Here is a 21,808-nt window from a genome sequence, read left to right on the forward strand (position 1 = left end):
TGTATTTCTCAAGGTTCTGCAGTCACCACTTGGGCTATCAACAGCACCATCCCTGCCTCCTGTGCTGCACATACAGAGCATCTCCCACAAGCATCTGCTTTTTATACGAGCAGATCTCCCTCCACCCCACAGTGTCCACCTCACTGCAATGCTGCAACCAGGACACAAGCAGGTGGGTTTCCTGGCCACTGCCAAGTTACACCTTGAAAAAAACTTCCACTATTGTATAGAAAACCAAGCAAACCAAATATCCATCACAAGGAGATTGGCAAAAAAAATCTGCAAAAAACATCAGGTGAGGAAAAACAGACTTACCTACTCTGTTGCTAAAGGGGTGGCATTTTCATCTGGGTAGGAGGTGGGAAGAAGGGAACTGTTTCTATCAACTCAAATCAATTCTGAAAATGCAAAGTAGCTAGTAAATCCCGACATAAAATACCTTCAGTGATGGGGAGGGTGTTTGGACACCCGTGAGCTGGGTGAGGTGGTCCCTACGAGAGCATCTGCATGTGCCCAGCTGTTCCAGAACCCCATTTGCAGGATCAAAGATGAAAGGCATGTTTCAACTAAACAGAAAAGGATATACATCAGCACTGATGACTAACCCTTTTAAAGCTAACACAACACATCTTACTTTATGACATGAATATTTTCAAGGTTTTTGCAAAGTTAACCAGAAACAGCTACATATAGGCCTGTGCCAAACAGGGTTACAAACAGCTAACGGCCATAAGCCATGTGAAAAAGGGGCTAAAGCTCTGTTGTTCAGGTAGAGCAAAACAAAGACAGACCCTCTGCAGATTTATCAGGTCATGAGATGCAGCCCCTGGATCACATTCAGTGGCAATATGTAAGCAAATGCTGTACAAAGCTTTTCATCTCCATTGCTCCTAATGTCTGCAAGATTCGCTGCTCCCCCTCTCTAACTGTGTGGGCTGTGGCCATGGGTCTGTGAGGAGTTTATGCAGCAGTGAGCTGAAAGAGCAAAAATGGGGGTGAAGGGAAAGTAAGGGCAAAGTTGGCATGGAAATGAAAGCTGGACCACCATCCTGTGCACCCAGGGACACCTCCACCAACCCACTGACCTCCTCTTGCCCAGCCACTTCCCAAACCTGAACCAGGCCACCCCAGCCAGCCATTTGTCCTAGGAGAAAGTCTGCATTGCCGTCCCTTTACAGTGATCCCCAGGGTTTAAAATACTCTTTCCATTGTTTATAAGGCAGGATGTTTCTATTTGTGGAATGGGAAAGAAAGCCTACTGCCTTTAAGATAAGAAGTCCAACCTGCCTTTTGCTTAGTACCTCTCCATACTGGGAGGGATGCCGAGGAGCAGGATAATGTTTTGAGTCAGTGTAAATACTCTGCTATGAGCAACTCCCTAAGCCTGTCTGCGTCCTAGCAGTGCTCTTTAGCTAAAGAGTAACTGTTTGCCTCAAAGAACTATTGTCCCTCACTGCTATATAAAAAGCCATCTCGCTTCTGTTTGCCTTGTGGCAAATGCTCCCTAGTTCTGTCAGTCCTGGGAGACAGGACTGTAACTAGTTTAACCCCTTCTCAAGGCAATTACAATGCGAATGAGAAGACAAGTTTTCACAGTCAGTCTTGCAGAGCAGCCTGACACCCTATTGACCGGTGCAGTGCACACAGTGGCTCCAGGAGAAAGTGCCGGGAGACCCGAGGAGGATCTGCTGCGACACCTCTCGCATCCTTTGACAAAGTCCCTGTGCCCCAGCTTCCCGGCCCAATGCTGAGACTAAATATTTTTGCTCCCTCACAAACCTGTTGTTGGGATGAAATGTGATGAGGTACCTTGAAATCTCATGGAAAGAGCTGCAGATTTGTAAAATCTTAAGTTCGTGTTTGTGACTCTGGCTTATATAAATATATAACTGCAACTAAGTAACACAGTCGACCATAAACTCTACTTCTGATTCAGAGCACAGGCTACAACCCACAAACTCCGCGTGGTGATTACAAAATATCTAATGAACTTCAACTAATACACAAGCTGTAATTTACTAAGTGTCTAATAACATAAGAGTAGGATTAGGAGGGGTCCTGGCAGAAACTCCAGTGGCTTTACCTCCTTCACAGCTCCCCATTGTTTCAGAGATAAAGATTATGGTTTCTAGGGTAACTAGACACACACACACACACACACACACACACACACACACAAAAAGGACACATTGTCTAATTTGGTTTCCTGAGATTGTCAGAGCATTGCCAGGCCAGAAGCATAGCCTAAACATGAGAAAGAGATTTGTTATTTATTTAACCACTCATTTTAATTCATAGTCATGCCTTATGTACATTTTTAGTTTTAAGGGTAATTCTCATATTTAAACGTACAGTTTCTAACAAATAGTGACACTTTAAAATTCACAGACCATTATTAAAGGCACACAGAGGACAGATGGTCCTGTTGTGTATATGCATACGTTACCACTGAGGCAGCTTGTGTTTGGCTGCATGCCACACCCACACCTAAAGATTTAAATAAACGTAATTTTCCTAGGATATTTATGTTTCTGTATGGTTTATGTGCATACACATAGGATAGACCAGATTACCATTTCAGATGGCAGCCTTTGGCACTGCAGAGGAGGGTTAATTATGCAGGTCTTACAGAAGTGTCAGGGCCAAAAGTGATGATAAAGCTGGGGACTAGTGATCCTTTAAAACAAGTGACTTAATTTTGTCTCATTCAATATTTGCTAGCCAGGGGTATGAGCACACATTTCTGTTCTCATGTTGACACTTAAGCTGCCTCCCTGTGACAGAGCTCCACTCCATTTTCTTTTTTTGAAACCAGAAGACGACACCATGCTGCTGCTGCAAAGCCCACAGGGCACTGCCACCTCCTACCTTCAGGTACACCAACCATTCTCCACCTATGTGTACACACTACTGCCCTCGTTGCACTTCCAAAGCTTCATGTCACGGCATATGAAGAACTGGCGTGTTTCCACCTCTTTGGGACCCATCTTTTCTACTTACCAAGGTTCAGGTGACTCAGAGAGCATTCCCTTCTCCACCTTCAACGGCATTTAGGTCACTAATGTTGGGTCAGACAACTTCCACCCAGTTATCCAGGACCTAAACATGAAGTTACTCAGATGTCCTGGCTGGGATGATGGCAATATATTAAACCACACTTGGGAATGTTCCCAGGCACTGGAAGACGATCATCAGTTCTGCTAAATTGTTTGAGCAGCCCCAGCATGTTTTTGGCCCATGCAAACTTGCACTTCTCTGGAGCGGTCCTGGGCAGGGTTCAGGAGCCAGAACGCTCCAGCAGCCACCTCAAGCAGCTCACATGCAGCCACTTTGTCTTGCCAGGATAAGCAGCTGCTCGACGAGCTCACGGCTGTTCTGTGCCAGCTGGCCTCAGTGCCAGAGACTGTTTCCAGGCATGTTCAATTTACTAGTATGGACAGAGCCTTCTAAGTCAGGGCTGATCATCCAGGTATGCTTGATGGAGCCATACTCAGTGCTGATTAGCTGATTCCTTTCTAATCATTCAAGGCATTTAGTTTTCATACTTATCATAAATAAAGTCAATGCCTTGCAGGTATCTATTTTACAGATTATCAGCTGTTTTAAATCTAAATGTTATTATCTATTTTAAATTCTCACCATAAGTATCAGACCTCCAGTATGAGAAGTCTTCTACATTCAGAGCTAAGCAAAGGAGTTTCAATCACGACCAAAGTCCTCCAATAGGTAATGTGACACCCTAAAGTTACACCAGTGAGTGTGTAATGAACCAGTCTGTTCATCCCCAGTGCTGCTGTAAGCATCCCAGGCCCTAGTGAAATCCAGATTAAAACAAAACAAAACAAAACAAAAACAATGCAGATTACTGTCTAGAAAAGAGCTTGCAATGAGCACTGTAACTCATTTAACCTTATCCTGTTCTGTGGCAAGGTTGATTTCTTCCAGTATCCTTCCTATGTCAAGATTCCCTGAGGTAAGTGTCCTACTCTCTCAGCCAAGACTGATTGTAAATGCCTCAAACACAGGTTAACCCAGCAGTACCTAGGCCTGAAAGTCCCTTAATACTGTGGCTCTGACTCTTTTGGGCAGATAAACACCCTGAAGAAACAACTTTCAGGGGGAAGCTGCAGGAATTTTAATAGAGGTAGATTAGAAGATATAAAAAAAAAATCAGGATTCTTGCAGAAAGCAATGCTTCCTGCTACTGCCTTGCCTTTCTCTATCTCTGCTAAACAAGCACTACAATTTCATTTCCAGGGCCAGGAACCCAGGTGCTCAGTTACACAAGTCACGCTGCACACGCTGGAAGTGATGGCAACTGAAGCTGTGCTGTGACCTGTAGACATCTCCTCTCTTTTCACTTCCTCCTTCAGAGCTGTATAGGCAAAGGGATGAGATGGTAGGTAGTGAAACAATACAAGCAAGGAAGAAAGCACTATTCCTTTGCTCTAATGCATGCACACTTGAGGAAAATCCTCCTCTAGGCAGGACAGCATGTACTCAGCAGACCTGAGCAACTGAACCTCCACGGTGTGTGCATGAGTGCCCCTACATGATGTTATTTTAGACCTGGACAGTGGTCAGTAACACCTAAGACAGTGGTTTTAGAAAGGTGTTAAGCCAACACAGAAAATCCATAGCATTTAAAAGAAAAGAAAATAAAGCCAATGAAAAAACACACCACGCTGTACACACGTAAAAATATAAGTAAGCTTAAAAGATCAAAGAATTTGGCTATATGTGTGAATTATATAGAAAAACTGGAATGATTTAGACACAGCCAGCATTTTTTGCCTTGAAAATAATTGGGAAGGATTTGAGATGCCTAATTCTGCTTCCAAGCCGTATCAGGCACTAGCTAAACTGTACTGCAAGCACCAACAAACTTGCATTTCCTGTTCTTAAATGTTTTGAGGCTCTCTAGTTTTAACTGCTGAACTTTGAGATAGAGATCATAGTAACAGCAGTACAACAGAACAAAGGGAAGGGAAGTGCAACTGATGCAGAAGCTTAAACCACAGCAGTAAACTGCATGTTGTAGATGTGCTTTTATTAAGAGGACATGAAAAGGACATCATAAGGGAGGGATTCAGAGCATTTGGAGGTGCAGGAGGGGAGGAAGAGACAACATTTGAAATAAATGTTCCATGGAGAGAAATTCTCTAATAATTTATTGACCTTCAGTTTCACATTGTGAAAAAAAAAATGCAAGTTTTACAAAACCTTAAGACGTAATAGCAAACAAAAAACCACAACATAGACAATTTTACTTCACTTGCAGTTTTCTTTTAGCACATGAACAACATTTCCAATAGCCAGGAAAGGGAACATTATTCTGCTCTAATCATTCTTATTCAGACAGGTGTCAAACCTAGAGAAAAGGGGCTGCACAATTATACCAGAAGAGGAAGGCTGTCCTTTGTTATATGTTTCTATGGCAACCAGCCCACAAAATAAGGAACCTTCCCATCTTATGCCAGGGTTTTTGTGTGCACTCCACTGTGAACTGCATTTGCTTCAAAGTGTAGGGTGTTTTGCAGGACTGGAATGGTCAAGTAGCTGGCCAGGATTCCCACATCAATTCAAAGAGCAGGAGCCTAGCATATTCCCTGCAGAGGCAGAGGCCCACCCTGACTTCAGCTTCCTTCAGCCTACACATAGGAATTAATCAAGGACTTGAAAGCAGACCACAACTTTGGAAACAGCTGCAGAAAATTCATCCCACTTTTGGAAGTTGCATGATGCTACAAAACAGATTTCGTAAGCTGAGTAGTTAGATGCATTGCTGCTTCTTCATGTCTGGACTCTAATCAGCTTGACGGAGAGAACTGTCTCAAACCTATATGCCGTTATTCAAACAAGGGGTCCATACCCCAGGGACCAGGTTCACTCCTTCCTTGCACCTCACCCATCACTAGTGCCTGGGGAAAGGGCAGGCAAAGCGCGCCGGGAGTTTGATTTTATGGCTCCTTTTGCACCCCCAGGAACAGCAAGATGAAAGGCAACAGCAGTTCAAGGCTGTCTGCTTCAACAGGGCAACCTGTGCAAGTACAAGAATACAGGAAGACTTACCCTAAGATGTTTTCCTATCACTTAAAAGCCATCTAAGAGAAAAGAACCGGGGGGGGTGGGGGGTGGGGGGGGTGTGCTGGGCGCAGCTGGGGGGGGTTTAAACATTTTTTTTGATCTGTCATTTTGAGAAATCAGTTTAACCAGAGGAACTGTCACTGTTCATATCTACCTGGGTCTCACCCTTTAAAAAACTGCTAATGTCTTTGCTAATTAACCAATGTTCTCTCAGTACTCACAGAACTCCAAATACTCTATTCCTGAAATGTAAGGGCTTACTCCAAACAGCAAGTCAAATATAAGACAGCATAGAGAAACTTCCAGTGACCAGTGTAAACACTTTCAGATGACAAAGCTTTCACAAATACAGCTACACACTGTCACACAGAAAGGCAAGCATCACCACCAATGTGACTATTTTTGTTTTGCATGCACACATGCAGCTGTTTACTTACACTGCAGCACACACCAACCATGTTACTGAATGTGCCAGTTAAGTTGGGCTCCAGAAACATTCAGGAAAAACCACAACACAATACATGCTTAATGACAGGATCTGGCAAAGAAAGCACCTGTGAAACACAAGCTTCTGAAATCCAGAAGGAAAAAAAAAAAAAAAAAAAAAAAAAAGAGTTGCTTCATCTCTTTCTCAAGACCAGACTGGTATGAAACAATTTATTTAAAAAGTAAAGTTTGGTTTCTCAGGATTGTATATGACACTTCTGAGCAACCAAGTGTTTAAAGACACACCTGGCTAAGGAAAACAAAAGGCAGCAGAGTCTGAGGGCTACTTTTAAGATTAAGAGGTTCGAAATTCATTTTTATATCCCCATAAGAATTTTGCTAAAGCACTTGAGTCTTTCACACCTGGTCACTCAGATGATCATCTGAAATCCAGATGGATGAGGCAATCCAGTCAGTGCAAAATTGCTGCTCTTCTTTATTCTTTTTTCTTTTTTTTTTCTTCTTCTCCTTTTTCTTTTTTTTTTTCTTTTTTTTGTTTAATAACCTACTTTGAGGTTTTTTGTTTTTATTCTTGAATCACCATACTCCACTCATTCAGGTCAATGTGGCTATATTGTAGGTATCCCTCTCCTCCAACCTAATAAATAAATAAATAACTTTGGACAATGACTTCATCTGGGCTTGGTATCCAGAAGCTCTTCCACAGTATTTGCATTGCAACCAGGAAGCTGCACAAAGAGAGAGCTGCAAGAGATTTTGGCTATGTCCAGATTAGAAATTGAAAGGCATGACCAACAAATGAAATGTAGCAAGGACACCATCTACAAGACACACCACATGCAACCTGGGGAGCTGGTGGCCTGAGAAAGTGACCTCCATGGCTTCTTCCTTTAGTATGTGTGTAATTTGAGATCTTGCCTTGTAATCCTTCCATTTCCGACTGGGAAGCCACCCCTCCCTCCCACCTCCAACTGTTAACCCAACAGTTCTCTTTCTTTGTGCAGCAGAGCAACTCAGCAATCACAAAATGTGCAAAACATAAAATTCACACAAGCCCTTGCAACATGAAGACAATTGCAGGCATTGTTTCAGCATGCAAGCACTGAACAATAAATAACTGTATCTACAACAAGTAACATAACAGGAATGGGACAATTTGAGTTACTTATAAATACAGGGAGGAAAGGGAACAAGGAGGATTTGGGGGATTTAATTTTCATTCCCCACTGTTCCAAAAACACTTCACCACTGGGCTGTCCCTTATCAAGCAGAAGGTCACTCACTGCACACAGGACAATGCAACGCAGGACCTAAGAGATGCTGTAGGCACTGCCTACAGGCAAGCACACTCCAGTTGGCAGAGTTCAGCAGCAATACCACTGTATCTTCATCCACAGTGGCATCTCACCATTTCAGAGCTGGTCTGCTTCCCCTGCAGCTGGCGCTGGCACTTCACGCCACCACAAAAAGAGGTGACAACCATTTCAAATTTCACATATAAACAGCAGAGTCCATGGAAATAGGGTGCTGTGTGCTGCACAACTCAGAGAAGTTCTGTCTCTTCTTTTTCTCCTGTGAAGGACTGATTAATATTGGCATTAATCCACAATTACTAGCACAAGGACCAGATCATTGGTTCATCTATTCATATTTAAACCATGTGCTGAAGCACTGAAGACTGGGTTTTCTTCCTCCCATTCCTTCATGTCTAGGTTAGATAATTTACAAGGTGCAGATGACTTTCTTCAAATGCAAGAGATGCTGAATGATCTTTCTTCATTAAAACCGTTTCTCCAGATCCGAGGTTCCAATTCTCTTCTCCAAATAAAGGAGTAAACTAAAAGCATGGGAAGGGGCAGGGGGAAGAAGAGAAAATAAAAGACTTAAAGGGTTTAAAGGGTTTTGCCGAGACAATGAACCATAAGGTTTTTGTTAGATGTCAAAGAAAATCTAAAAGCTAGGCTTAGGATACAATCCATTTGATAGGCTTCTCCAACCCACCACCACCATTGTGCTCCTGTGCAATAGTCAAATACTGATAAATGAGCCAGCCACAAGGATAATTATTTAGGGTGAGATTCTGACTTTATTATTCTACTAGCCTTACTCTGTAAACCATCCTACTGACCCCAGGAAGACTTTTTAATTTTCTGCCTATAAATCCAGTCATTTGAAACCTAAATCAGACTGGTCCAATATAGTTCAACATGATGGGCTTCACATCCTGCACACTTCAACATTTCTATGTTCCCTCAAAATCTTAAAAGTTTGTGGATTTAAGCAAGCATAAACTTGTGCAACTTCTCTTCCACAAAAGCCCACATGAACACTTAGTGTAAAGAGTTTTTCTGTCCTTGGGCCAAAGCAAACCTGGCTGGAATAAAGCCGAAGGGGAGATGAAGGTGTCTCACCCCAGTGCCTCTGTTCACCATGAAGAATTCCGAATTGAAATTATTCACAATATAGAAAGGGACATATAATCCCCTTACTTAAAACATACCCACTATTCATTACAGCAGAACTCTGCCTCATTTCTTTTCACACAGTAACGCACCATGCATCAATAATTCCATACTAGAATCCTTTGTAACACTTGATTATTCAATTCAGGAAATTCAGCCTTTGGATGCTGAGATTGTTTTGCTTTTTCACTATGAAGCTGTATTAAAATGCCAGCTTCCAACCCATCACCAGCTCATCAGAGCCATTTCTGACAGCACTGCTAGAATTTTAGGAGGCAAATCCCACATCATTGCAATGCAAAGGAGCTCCAGCGAACTCACAGTTCACTTAAACCTATCACACTTCTCTCAGGCTGTGATGTCCAAGAACAGGGAACACTCACAGGAGACACTACAGCCTGCATAACAGCCCAGAGCATCAAGCCTCTTTGCAACCATGGACTTGAAATACACTACCTTCAATACACTACCTTCATTATGTCTAAAAAAAGGCCTCTGCACTTGTTGTTGACTAGTCTTTTCTAGACATTCTTCAGTGCAGTGTGTCCTTCTTCCCACTGAAACAGACTACCAAGACTGAAGCCAAAACAATGTTCCCTGTCATGGGATGAACTTAAAACAAATAAATAAACAATTCCAGAAGGGGAGGAGGGGAAATCCCCAACCTACTCAAAAGTCCCAAGTTTGAGGAACAAGACAAAGCAGACTGAAGTCCTCCTAAAAGCTGTCAGGCTGGGGCCACACAGCACTATGAAAACAGAGAGTAATCAGAAGTAATTTCCTTTTTGTCCCTCCCACCCACTGACAAAGCAGCAGGAGTCAGTAGAAAAAAACCGCACTACTTGCTGGATGAGCACACAGCACTGGAGAGATTTCACTCTACAGCTGCATTCAGCCAGTTATCTCGTGTGTTAGTTAAGCCAGTTATCTTGTGTTAGTGACACTAAAATAATGGCTTTTAACAAGATACTGCAGACCAAAAGAAAGCTTTTTGCACCGTTATATTCTGAGGACTCTTTTTCAAAATAAAACACTCCCTTTCATGTACTGTAAACTTCAGAACAATTAAGTCGGTCTCAGAAGAATAAGTCAATATTTTTCTTGGCACAAACCTGGGTCTGGGCATTCGATACTGCTCCTCTGATAACACTGAGAACTGCTGAAAGTCAGTAATAATAGAAATTATTGAACTGAAGACGTCAAGACTTTGTTCCCCACTAGGGAGGAAGCCACCCCACAGAAATCAGGCTTGGCATCTGCTGGCTGTCAGGGGTGCGATTACTGCCAGCACGCAGGATCTGGTAAGTCTCAAGGGTCTGCCCTGCTTTCCCAAAAGTAAGTCTGGGGAAAACAAAGCAAGGAGAGAAGACAAGGCAGCGTCTTCAAGACAAATGACCACCTGAGACAAGAGCAGCTGATGCCACAACACAGCTCAATTTCACACCAGATTTCCACACTGACCTGCTGCTTTGCATGGGCCCAACCATGTATTCTTTACTCAACCAAAGCTTGCAGTCAGCTGAAAGACAACTACAAGATGAATCCTCAGTGTACCACAGAGAAAGGAATTTCATGACTATCCTACATTTCTAGGTATATAATTCTATCTACACTGCTTCAAAGACATTTAGGTTTTGTGTTTACCATTAGTCGGGCAAATGTCTCCAGCTGCAAAGACACCAGAAGAACATATGATCTGTCCTGAACAGAAGAACCTAGGGAAGTCTTTACACACAAGCTGTTCTTCCTATTTTCTGGAGAACCTCCATCAGTCTGGACTTCTAGGTAACTTAGATGCAAATGCAGAGCTTGTTTAATCACTACAACTGTATTTATTTAACTTGTTACTTCTAACCTGCCTGCCTTCATGGTTACAGTATACACTGTTCAAATCCAAAAACAAATTATCAGTCACAGGGCATGGATTATTTAGGACTAAGCATGCCACTATATTTGTTTGGTTGGCTGGTGGCAATTGTGATTCTGTACTAAAGTCTCAAGGTTGGAGTAAACAAGCAACACAACACTACGGGAATTATGCCAGATATGTTGCAGAGATTAGTAGTCCTGGAAAATGTCAATTACTTATTTTAAGTGATGTAACCCTAGAAAAGATAAAAATAAGGAAAAAGTTAGTAACAGCTGAAGTAAAAGTTAGTAGTTAGCATGGAAAAAAAAAAAAAGAATTGAAAAATATTGGCAATATGGTTAGGTACCCAGACTTCTTAGTGGCCTTTTTTTTCCATCAACCTTTTCTGCTCTCCTCCCCGAATATCAGAAATCCACAACCACCAAACAAACAAGGCCAAATTCAGACTTGCTTGTGAGAAGATACAATGCTGAAGTTGCATCTGGTAAGAGCTTGGCCCATTATGTATAATTAAATTGTTTTGGAACAGTCTGTGCTATAGACTGGTAATTATTTCAGCCAGCAATATTAATTATATGTCTTCCTGACACTGTATCTAGTCCAACATATATGACCATAACTATTTTGAAAAATTTGTATATCAGTGGAGCAAATGCAACCTCAGTCCATGCAGGTGCAACCACGCTGTCTAGGTGAGATGGAAAATGGGGCCTGAAGTGCCTGCAGAACACCTTTCACAAGGCAGCAAGTTTCCCCAAAGGCTGTCTGCATGGAGAAAACATGCCGTCTGCCTGGAAACTCAAGTGAATTCACTATCAGGCTTCAGATCGGAATTCACAGTATCTTTTTGGGGCACTGTTACTGGATATACAGAGTGACCCTGCCTCTGTCAGGGAAATGGCACCAAAACCTTGTTTTGCATGAGGTTAGTATTTAAACGCAGGGCACGACTCAGTTTCCAAAGGTTATCTGCATTTCCCTAGAAGTTGAAGATGTTATTTTTGTTCAGCCCTTTCTATCTAAATCATGCAGGAAGAGGTCCTGTAAAGAGAAGTGGGTGCAAGATATCTTCTAGCATCTGGCTATGTAAGAGATGTGGTGCCTGACTTACAACGGCCTGTGAATGTGTGTGTCTCAGTTGCTTCAGCTGTAAAATTGTACTGAACACACTCACCCTCCCCAGAGACGCTGCTGAAAATTTTTGTGAAAAGCATTATTATGGTGGAATTCAAAGGTGCTGTTTCTTACCTGATAATTTGTAATTGCAACATACACACAATTATGAGGGGAGGTGCTTCCATGTGCTGACAAATGCCGTGGGAATTAGCGAATATGGCACAGTTGTTATGCTGTTCCACACATCTAATGTGGGATCGTAGCAGTCCAATGTCTTGCACCTCTGGATGCCAAAGTAGCCTCCGACCACATACAATTTGTTTCCAGATGCCACTGCATGGCAGCTCATTCGCTTAGCTGTCACATCTCCCACCTTAGTCCACTGGTATGCCTCGCTATTGAATTTGTAAGCGGAGCATGCAGAGAATTCAGTATCTCCACCCATAATAAAAATCTGGTTACCCAGAACAGCTGCAGCTGTGTAGCGCCAGGGCTGGGGGCAGGTGGCTGGTACTGTCCATCTGTTTTCACACTGATCGTAGCACTGAACTTTGGGCAGCTTGTCATGGCTAACGCTGGTACCTCCAAAAGCAAACAGCTTAAGCTTTGCACTTACTACAGCTGCATTGCTTACTCCCTCTCTCAGTGGGGCAACCATGGTCCATTTGTTGGTGACTGGGTCATATTGTTCCACTTGCTTTAAGGATACTGAGGGGGAAGCTGGAAGACAACCAGTTGCTGCGGTATGTCCTCCTACTACATACAGACAGTGCTTAAGTTCAGCAGATCCATGCCCAAACCTAGCTACCAGCATGGGAGCAGCCTTCGACCACTCCTCATGAAGGGTGTCATACACCCACACATCTTTGGAGACTCCGTTTTCTGACCCTCGTCCCCCGGTGATATACACTTTGCAGCCTATGGCACAAGCGCTGAACTCTTTCCGTGGACTTGGTATGTCAGCCTTTGGAATGATCTCCTTTGCCTTTTGGTCCACCAGGTACAGCTTGTCACACATAAAGGTTTGGCCACCCAAAAGAAAAAGCGAGTGGCCAGTTTTACGGGGTCTGGCACACAAACTAGTGACAACTCCATCATTCTGTAAGATCTTTAACTTGCATCTTATTGATTCTTCTACAATCTCTTTGCTTTTCCTTTGCTTGGTGATAAGTTCTTCCATGGCCACATTCTCCATAAGGTATATGGCTGGCAAGAGGGCCAGTCTAACTGTCTGCAGTAGCTCTGGCAGGTAACAGTGACGCTTACTCAGGTCATAGTTGACCCAGTTGATAGCTGATTCATATACCAGCCTTTCATCGTCAGTTTCCAATTCTTCACTGGAAAGGAGCTGCACTACCATGTCTTTTGGCAGCTGGAGGAAGTCTTCACTTTTACTGATACTCTGGAAGTTGCTAAGGCACATCCTCCAAGAGAGTTCGTAGAGCTTGGTGCACTGGTGAGCATCTGACAGCAACAGCATGCCAAGACAGTTGGTGGGATGAAGGTTTTTCTCCAGAAATTCTGCACAAGCATCCCGAATGTCCTGAAACTCCAGCATGTCACCGGCCTCCAGCAATGACTCCGCATTCTCCTCGTTGATGATAACCCTGGAGGAATACGCATAGTCCAGAAGAAGCTCCAAGACTTCTGGATGAATGGAATTATGAAAGTTGACTTCACTGTCCTGGCTCTCTTTCAGCCCTCCACTGAACATTGCTTCAAAATAACGGCTACAAGCAGCTAGAACGGCTCTGTGGCAGGGGAATGACCTGTTCCCAGCATGGAGAAGTACATCTGTAAAGAGACACTGCTGACGCAGAAGGTTCAGGTGAGTGAGGACACTATCAGCATAGGATGACTTGTGGAATAAGTATATGTTTATGGAGCCAGTACTGGCCCTAGATTTGCGATTTTCATGCATGCTGACTGACATTTTCTTTCACACCTATAAACAAAGAAAAAAATTAAGATCAATGAGACAGTTAAGTTCATTTTTACATATCAAAAAGTGTATCTACTATTCACCATAAACGGGGAAAAAAAAGTCTTCATTTATATGAGTGGACTGAGAATTGCATCTACCTTTGGCATGTGTTTATTTTTTTGTAAAGTGAGTTTCATAAATTACATACTCTAAATTTGTTGCCCAAGAGCAGGTTTATCTTGAGAAACCCGATCTCCAACTTTTCTAGCGATGCACTAAGCAAGTAAGTTGAATAAGAAAATGAACCAGGACTGATTTTCTCACCCTTCCCCAACCTAGACCAGCTGATTCATTACATACATACACATGCACATGCTTGAAACATTCTCCTGTACTGAATCATAGCAGGAAGAGCTACCAGAGAGAATACCTAAGGAATGTCAAAAGCTGCATGGGGAACAAAAACCTACTAATCCCATTAGGAAGCTTCCTTTTGGTATAATGATTCCATATGCAACAGCAGAGCATGAAAAAAAATCCCTTTTTTCATTCTCTGGGTTTTTCATTAGAAAAACCTAGCAATGATCGTAAGTTCAGACTTGTGAAACCGTAAAAAAAAATATGACGACTGAATTTAGAGATTACATCTTGAACTCTGCCAGCGGCTGCCTGCTACAGTGATACAGCATATACACTGCCAAATATAGAGTCAGCAGAAAGAAGTGTTTTGACCATCAGGTGAAATCACCAAGGCATCACCTCTGAAGCTACCTTGAGTCAGGTACTCAGAGCACAAGCCATTAGTGCATTCTGAGGTTTGGAGGAAGCATAAAACAGAAGACATACCCTATCCTACCCTATTCCTAACAAACACAACGCAGTTTGGTCCCTGTTTGAAGGTGAATGTTACGTGCCATGATATGCAGGTCTATGTATGATTACAGCAGCGAGTTTCCAGATTTAATTAAGAGTCAAGCCAAAATAGTACAGAGTAGGGAAAGGGAGGAACACTGGCACCCATATAAAGCTAACGGCCAAAAAGCCACAGTGCAAGTAATAGGAGATTAAGCATACAGAGCCCAGAGCTGTGGCTGTGACTGCTACTGTTAATAATCTCACTTCTCTCTCTCCAAACTGCAGTGGAAGCTTGGAGAAAGATGAGAACCAAACTTTCCTCATTACTACAATATTTGAACGCCCAGCGTCCCTTTTACTGCACCTTCAAGTAAGGAACAGGGCAAAAACCTACCTGGGAAGCACCCAATGCTAAAAGTCAGAGCATGACCTGGGGCCACTTGTAGGAGGTTTTTAATGTGGATACACTTCTCTCTCTCACAGGCTTTAACATTTTCATATTCCTGAGCATGTTTAAGCAGTACAGAACCGTACAGCTCTATTCCCACATTTCATGCTTCAAGATGACACAAGGGTTTATGAGCCTCAAAAAAGCATGTTTTAATAAATACGTCTATTTTTCTAGATTCATATGACCAGAACATTCAACAAAATCAAAATCATGTACGATTAATTTGGGCAGCAGACTCCATTTCAGAACCAGTGATCTGTGTATATGAAATATGCAACACCTGCAGATTAACTACAGCATAGCTGATTCCATCCTCCTTGCTAGTTGTGCTAACATACAGAATAATTGATTCGCCACATCCAACAGCAAGTTTGTGATACACCTTTCCCTTCAGTCACAGCAAAAAAGCCCCTCAAACTAACATCGATTAAGGCATAAAGACACCTTACAGTAAACTACCTAGCCCATTTCCTTTAATCTGAAACAATACTTCCCTTACGAAATATAACTGGGATTGAAAAGAACAAACACAGCTCAATACACAGTGCCCAATCCAAAATCCTCCAAAACAGAGAGGAATCCTTCCCATCAGAGCCATAAAGCAGAGTATCTTTCTCACTCTAGTATGCAAAAGTTCAGAGAGGTATTTTACCAATGCTTCCTCAACCAACCTATCAAATGTACTAACACTAAGCACAGAACAACTTGAGGAAGCTAGAATGTCTTCGTAACAAAAATCCTTCTACAAAGAAAATTATATTACCTTTAATGCAATCGCATTGTCTGGCAAATAAAGACTCAGATGGCATTCAAGGACCCTGAGCACTAATCTCAGACTAAAACTACCCACTTAATCTACAGCCAGAAAGATTATACCAACCATACACTGGTTGAAACCTGCCGGAACTGAAGGATTACAGAAAGGGTCATGGCTTGAAATACTAGTACAGAAACAGTTTGGATACACAGATGGGAAGGTGAACCTTATGGCAAAGCACCTCCTGCAATTTTTTCACTCTTACAGGCACTTTGCCACTTCAAATGCCATTATGATGCAGCACAAAGCCTTCACTGTATCTCTACAGATTGGCCTTCCTCACACTGAGGACCTACTCCTGCAAAGGTTCCTCACCAGGGAGCAGCATGCCGGGGAGCAGGATGGGAGCTAAACACCCACTGATCAGAGACAATAGAGCCACGAGGATCTGAAGATGCTCTCCATTCCATTTAAGCAAACATGCAGACACCACGGTCCAGGCAGGCATGTCAGGATCTCTACGAAAACACAGGACCTCTGCTTCCCCCTCCCCACGCCCCCCATACTGGGGAAATGCAGAGTATACTGAAAACTTCCCTTTACCATGAACAGATCAGGGTTCAGAAATAGGGCAAGTAAAGTTCACATCAGAGAATGGAAACGCAAACATTCAGATCTTTCAGCAGGGTCTGTACTCCTGCGAGTGCCACTTGCTTAGCACCATTCAGAATGAGCCCATAACCACAACAAAATAGAGGCAAATGTAAGAAACCCATCCTGTAGTTATGCATACGCTGGAGATTAGTGAGCTACAGACCATATGCAGAGGGGATGTCACCTAAGCCCACCCACAGCACTAGTAACAAAGACCACTGCAAAAAATAATAATAATAAAAAAAAATTACGAGCCACTCTCAAACAGCTACGGAAGACACTCAGCGTTTCACCCCACTAAAATAGAAAATTTGGTCTTTCAGTGAACAAGGCCCTTCTCAAGAAGCACTTACAGATTTCACATATGCTGGTCTTTAACTGTTCCACTAACATTGCCTTTATCATCACAATGTTATCTACTGAGAAGAATTCAATGTATGCCAATTCACACTTAAGATAAGCTAAAGTATTTCCCCAAACAGAACAAAGATACATATCTATGCACATCTTTTTCCTCCCCTGTGGTTGCTGAGATGAGTTCACCCATGGACTAGTCGGACAAACACCCTTACAAGCAATTATCATAATTTACTAACAGGCAGTGTTTCTGTAAACATGTCCTTCTGCAGTTCATGACAGTTAGCTCAGTCCTGAACTTTACAAGAATATTACAATGTATAAATGGCATCTCCGATTTCTCTATTTGGTGTTGGAAATTATGCAAGCCTTAAATACTTCAGCAGAGTAACTTGCAGTCAGCAAATGCTCATCTTGAATAATTTAAGTCAACTCCCTTCAGGCATTTTTTCCTTAGAAATAATATTTGTATGTAAAAGACAAGAAGTGGTCAGTAAATTACTGATACAGATTTTATCTAGGAGCAGAGGCTGAACCAAGACTTTGATTTATAATTACACTTCAACAGGCTACTTGTCACAGCAGCCCAGTGGTAAACACTACTTTAAGATTGAACAGGCTGCCTGCCCTACTTCTAGCAGCTCTGCAGCAAGCCGGTCTCAGCCTAAACCAAATGAAAAAACAAGTATTTTCGAATTACTGACACATCTCTGATGTAGGCTCGTTTTAATAAGACCGTAATTACATGGTGGTGGTTGTGGTTTTGTCTAGAATCAGTGAAACAGCTAAAGGAGAGGAAATTTGCTAAACATCACATCGATTTAACTAATGCCGCTTTTAACTCCTAAATCTGCAGCGATACTACCAGTTTTGCAGAGCCTGACCCTACCTAAAGTCCTCCAGCACAAACTTAGTGGCTTCGTAGGACCTGCAGCGAGATGGAAAGCAGAAGAGGCTGCTCCTGCTAGGAACACACTACCGCTCACCACATGCAGACAAAGAAATCCAGCTCTAAATTCCCCTCAGTTCACTCCAGCGCAACGCCTCAACAACTCCGTCTCTGCAAAGAAACTCGCTGGGTTTCTTCCCGAACTGGTAAAAAAACAGTACGAGAAGCTGAAATGCACTCGGTTCCCTTTGCAGAGCAGTAACCACGTGCAGAAGTTTCAGTGCCAGCGCCGGGAGCGCAGCGCCGCAGCCAGCCCGGCGGCTCCCTGCCCTGCGCCGCGCCCGCCGGGAGATGCTCGGGCCCCGGGCCCCCGCAGGAAGCCGCGGCCCGCCGGGCAGGCTGGCAGCCGCCGCACCGGTCCCCGAGGGCAGCCGCACACCGCAGGCAACAGCTTCGGCGGGCGCCTGCCCACCAACCACCCGCTGCCCGCGGAAGGGGCGACGGTCCCCGCCGCTGCGGGCCGGGCGCCGGCTGTGCCGTGCTGTGCCGGGGGGCAGCGGGGCAGCACAGCTCCAGCCCAGCGCCGCGCTGCCGGCAGCGCAGACCCCAGCGGCGGCGGACCCGGGCGTGCGGCAGCGCTGCCGCCCGGCCCGCCCCCCGCCCCTCCGCCGAGCCGCGCTGCCCACCCGCCTCCCCACCGCGGTCGGCGCTGCAACAGGTCGGCGGGCACCGACTTACAGCGGCGGCTCCTGGGCGAGCGCGGACGTCCCCGTTCCTCCGCGGGCGGCGCAGCGCCGCGCATGGGAGGGCAGCGCGGCTGCCGGCGCGGCTCGGCGGTGCCGCGGAGAGGCGGCCGGGCGGGCTGCGCTGCCGGGAGCCGCGCAGCGCCGGGCGGAGGTGGTGCCGCTGGCGGGAGGCGGGCCGCGGAAGGAGGGCGGGAGGTGGGAAAGAGGGACGGGAGGAAGGGAAGCGGGGCGCAGCTGCTCCTGCCACCGCCGACCACAGCTCTGGCCGCCCGGGGGAGCAGGGAATGGGTATATGGGCTGGGGGCGGGGGGAGCGTTTATGCAAAGCGGGTGAGTGACAGGCGGGGGAGGGACGGGAGGACGAGGGCAGCGTTCTCACAGGAGCTGCGGTCCCGGCCGGCGGCCGGAAAGGCGCGAAGGTGCCCCCGCGCCGCGCCGCCGGGGGCTGCAGGACGGGGTCGCCTGCCCGCACCGCGCCGCTCCGCACGTCCGCCGGGCAGGGCCGGGGCGGCGCGGTGGCCCCGCGGGGTCAGGCGGGCCAGCCTCCCGCTGTGCGAGCTGCGCCGAGCAGCGCTCCCGGCTCTGCGCACAGCGCCGTGAGGCGAACGCTGCCGCCGGGGCCGCGGGGCGAGGCGGGTGCTCCGCAGGGACCGGGCTGCCAGCGCCCGGGGGGAGCGAGCGGGTGCGCTGCGCTTTGCGGTGGCCGCAATAACGGCGTGGGGTGGGGGGAGAGCCGCGCCGAGTGGCCGGCGGGCTGCTCTGCCCCGGGTCCGCACGGCGGCGGCGGCCGAGCGCGGGGAGGAGCGGGGGGGAGCCCCGCCGCAGCGCCGGGGGCCGGCCGGGAGAGGCAGAGGAGCCCGGGGCCCGGCGTCGCGGGGGGCAGCGGCGCTCCCGGGCGCAGCTCTGGCCGCGGAGCTGGCGGCGGCGCCCCCGTGCCGCTCTCGTGAGGCCTCGGCAGCGGCAGCGCTGCAGCGGCACGGAGCGGAGCCTGGCTTTAATTAGTTCCCAGTTAACGAAGTATGAGAAAAACGCACTCGCGCAAAAGGCCGATTTCAAAAGTAAACATCTTCTAGACGTAACAGCAGGGTTTACATCATGGTATCGAGCAGCTCTGTACGAGAAAAACGCAAGGTAGCATACTAAACGTGGTTGTACAGCTAATTGACTGTTTGGTAATGCTATTGAAAGCAATGGTGTTAGTCTAAAGCTTCAAGGAAGATACGAACAATTACTTTATTCCCACCAGCCAGAAACTCCTGGTTGCATATAATAGTTTGGATAATTCATTCGTTCATTCCTCATGATGGAATGTCATGCAAATTTCTCCTGTTAAATAAAGTTCTGTAAGCAATTCGGTGATGTGCAGAGGGTCACTCGTATTCCTGTTGCTGGACTCGAGTCTGCAGATAAACATACACATAGCGTACAGCAGGACACATCTGAAATTCCAGAGAGCCTGGGGGCATACACAAGCCTGGAGAATGTGGCTGAACAGAAAGCAGATGAAAGAGTAATTTGTTTCATAGATTCTTTTTACAATATTTTTTGATTATGACATTAAGTATTGCAGATTGCAAGGTCTGAAAATGCTGCGCATCTGTATGTAAGTTTCAAAGCTGTTCAGGTGTGAGAAGCAGTTAGAAATTTCAACCTTACACAAGGGGTATTCACAGACACCCATGTTCACTTCAGTTGTGTATCTCTAGAGGATTTTGGCTTAGACTGAATTTTCGACCTTTGTTGCACATTTGATTGGCCATGTTATGCGTCCCAGTTTTTCTGTTCACCACAAAATTTCCCATAAAGTGCCTTGATCCTACTTTCTCCCATTTTACCTCAACAAAACCCGCAGAGATCCTATCCGAACCCTGTCCCCTTAGAGCTAATTCCAATATGCTGAACCTTCCATGATCTGGTGTCAGAAAATTGTATTATATTATCCTGTGTAACTAAAAACACAGGGATGCATTACTTCATGCAGAATCAGGACAAACTTCAAACAAGCAGAATGATCACCATGAGTGAAAAACAGAAATGATAGAATAATGGTACCTAATCTACCGCTCAGCAACATCTAAACTGTAAAACTGATTTTGAGCGTGGCTATGAAGAATGGTCAGTGAAAAACAAGGGGACAACACACAGGGCTTACACAGCTGCCCACAGCACGCAGATTTGGGCAATACTTTTCATGAACAGAATGAGGCGATAATCCAGTAAGAGTGACTCAATGAAGTACTGATCTTCCTTGTCCTCTATAAAATGAGGAACCTGTTGAAGTTAATCAGGGCAGAATGATTGGATGATGCTACACATCATACGTTGAGGAAACAACTACACAGCCAGACAGCCCCTTCTGTGTGCGTGCAACTCAGTGCAAATGCACCGTGTAAAGCACTGCTACTGGTGGGAGCAGAGAAGAGCAAGTAACTCCGTATTCCTCTGCCTGTAATTCCACAACTGGAACACTTATAAATCGCAATGGCAGTTCTCTTGAACGTGCTCACAGGAGCTCCTGTTTATGCTCTGGTGACAAAGAACATCCAAAGTGCCTCTGCTCCTTTCTGCACCAGAGTTAAAACTAGGTAGTTCTTGCTGAATACAGCTTATAACACATTTAGAGTAAGAATGCTTACATGGCTAGCATGGAAAAAAAAACACTCCAGAAATTAACCTGGTCCAAAGCAATTCTTTGGCCTGGTTTATGTTGGTCTAAGAACAAAGTCAGGTCACATCTAAACACAGTTCCGGTTAAGCCAGTTCTGTAGATGGGCCAATCCGTGTTTTGACAGTCCTGAGAACAAAGCTGGCCTAACCTATGCCAGGACATAGTTTAACATGCCCACTGAACTAGTTTAGACATGTTTCTCCTAGTATTCATATGCCAGGATTGATAGGATCTTTGAAGTGTTGCTAAATATTATGATTTTATCACAAATCACAAGATAATTGCCCCTTTCCTAAAGCCCCAGCTAATAAAGTCATGTGAAATCAATAACCTCTTAGGGTTGGTTTTGTAGTTTGGTTTTTTTGTTGTTGTTTTTTTTTTAATAAGTCCTCTGAAAGAATGATTATGTGCAATGGACATGTGGCCTTCAAAAACATAAAGCATATAAACCCCCAAATATTTTCAGTTTGGAACTCTGGAGTGTAAATGCCACATTTGACTCCAGAAAAATCAGGGGAGCAAAAAA

The 21,808-nt window shown here is 45.0% G+C and overlaps 1 protein-coding gene across 1 annotated transcript; it reads right to left on the reverse strand.

Annotated features, from left to right (window-relative positions):
- Positions 1–5,143: 5,143 nt before the first annotated feature.
- On the reverse strand, positions 5,144–18,854 carry ENC1 (ectodermal-neural cortex 1). The gene is made up of 3 exons (XM_037374301.1): positions 18,608–18,854; positions 12,115–13,927; positions 5,144–8,371 (listed from the first exon to the last, which is right to left on the reverse strand). The coding sequence occupies exon 2, from the start codon at positions 13,913–13,915 to the stop codon at positions 12,146–12,148; it is 1,770 nt and encodes a 589-aa protein (XP_037230198.1). The 5' UTR covers positions 13,916–13,927; positions 18,608–18,854; the 3' UTR covers positions 5,144–8,371; positions 12,115–12,145.
- Between the last annotated feature and the right edge of the window lie 2,954 nt (positions 18,855–21,808).

The sequence above is a fragment of the Falco rusticolus genome, chromosome Z (genome assembly GCF_015220075.1).
Source record: "Falco rusticolus isolate bFalRus1 chromosome Z, bFalRus1.pri, whole genome shotgun sequence".
In the NCBI taxonomy this organism is placed as follows: Eukaryota; Metazoa; Chordata; class Aves; order Falconiformes; family Falconidae; genus Falco; species Falco rusticolus.

Excerpts from the sequence above, each read along its gene's own strand:
- ENC1 (XM_037374301.1), bottom strand. The coding sequence starts at position 13,915 with ATGTCAGTCAGCATGCATGAAAATCGCAAATCTAGGGCCAGTACTGGC.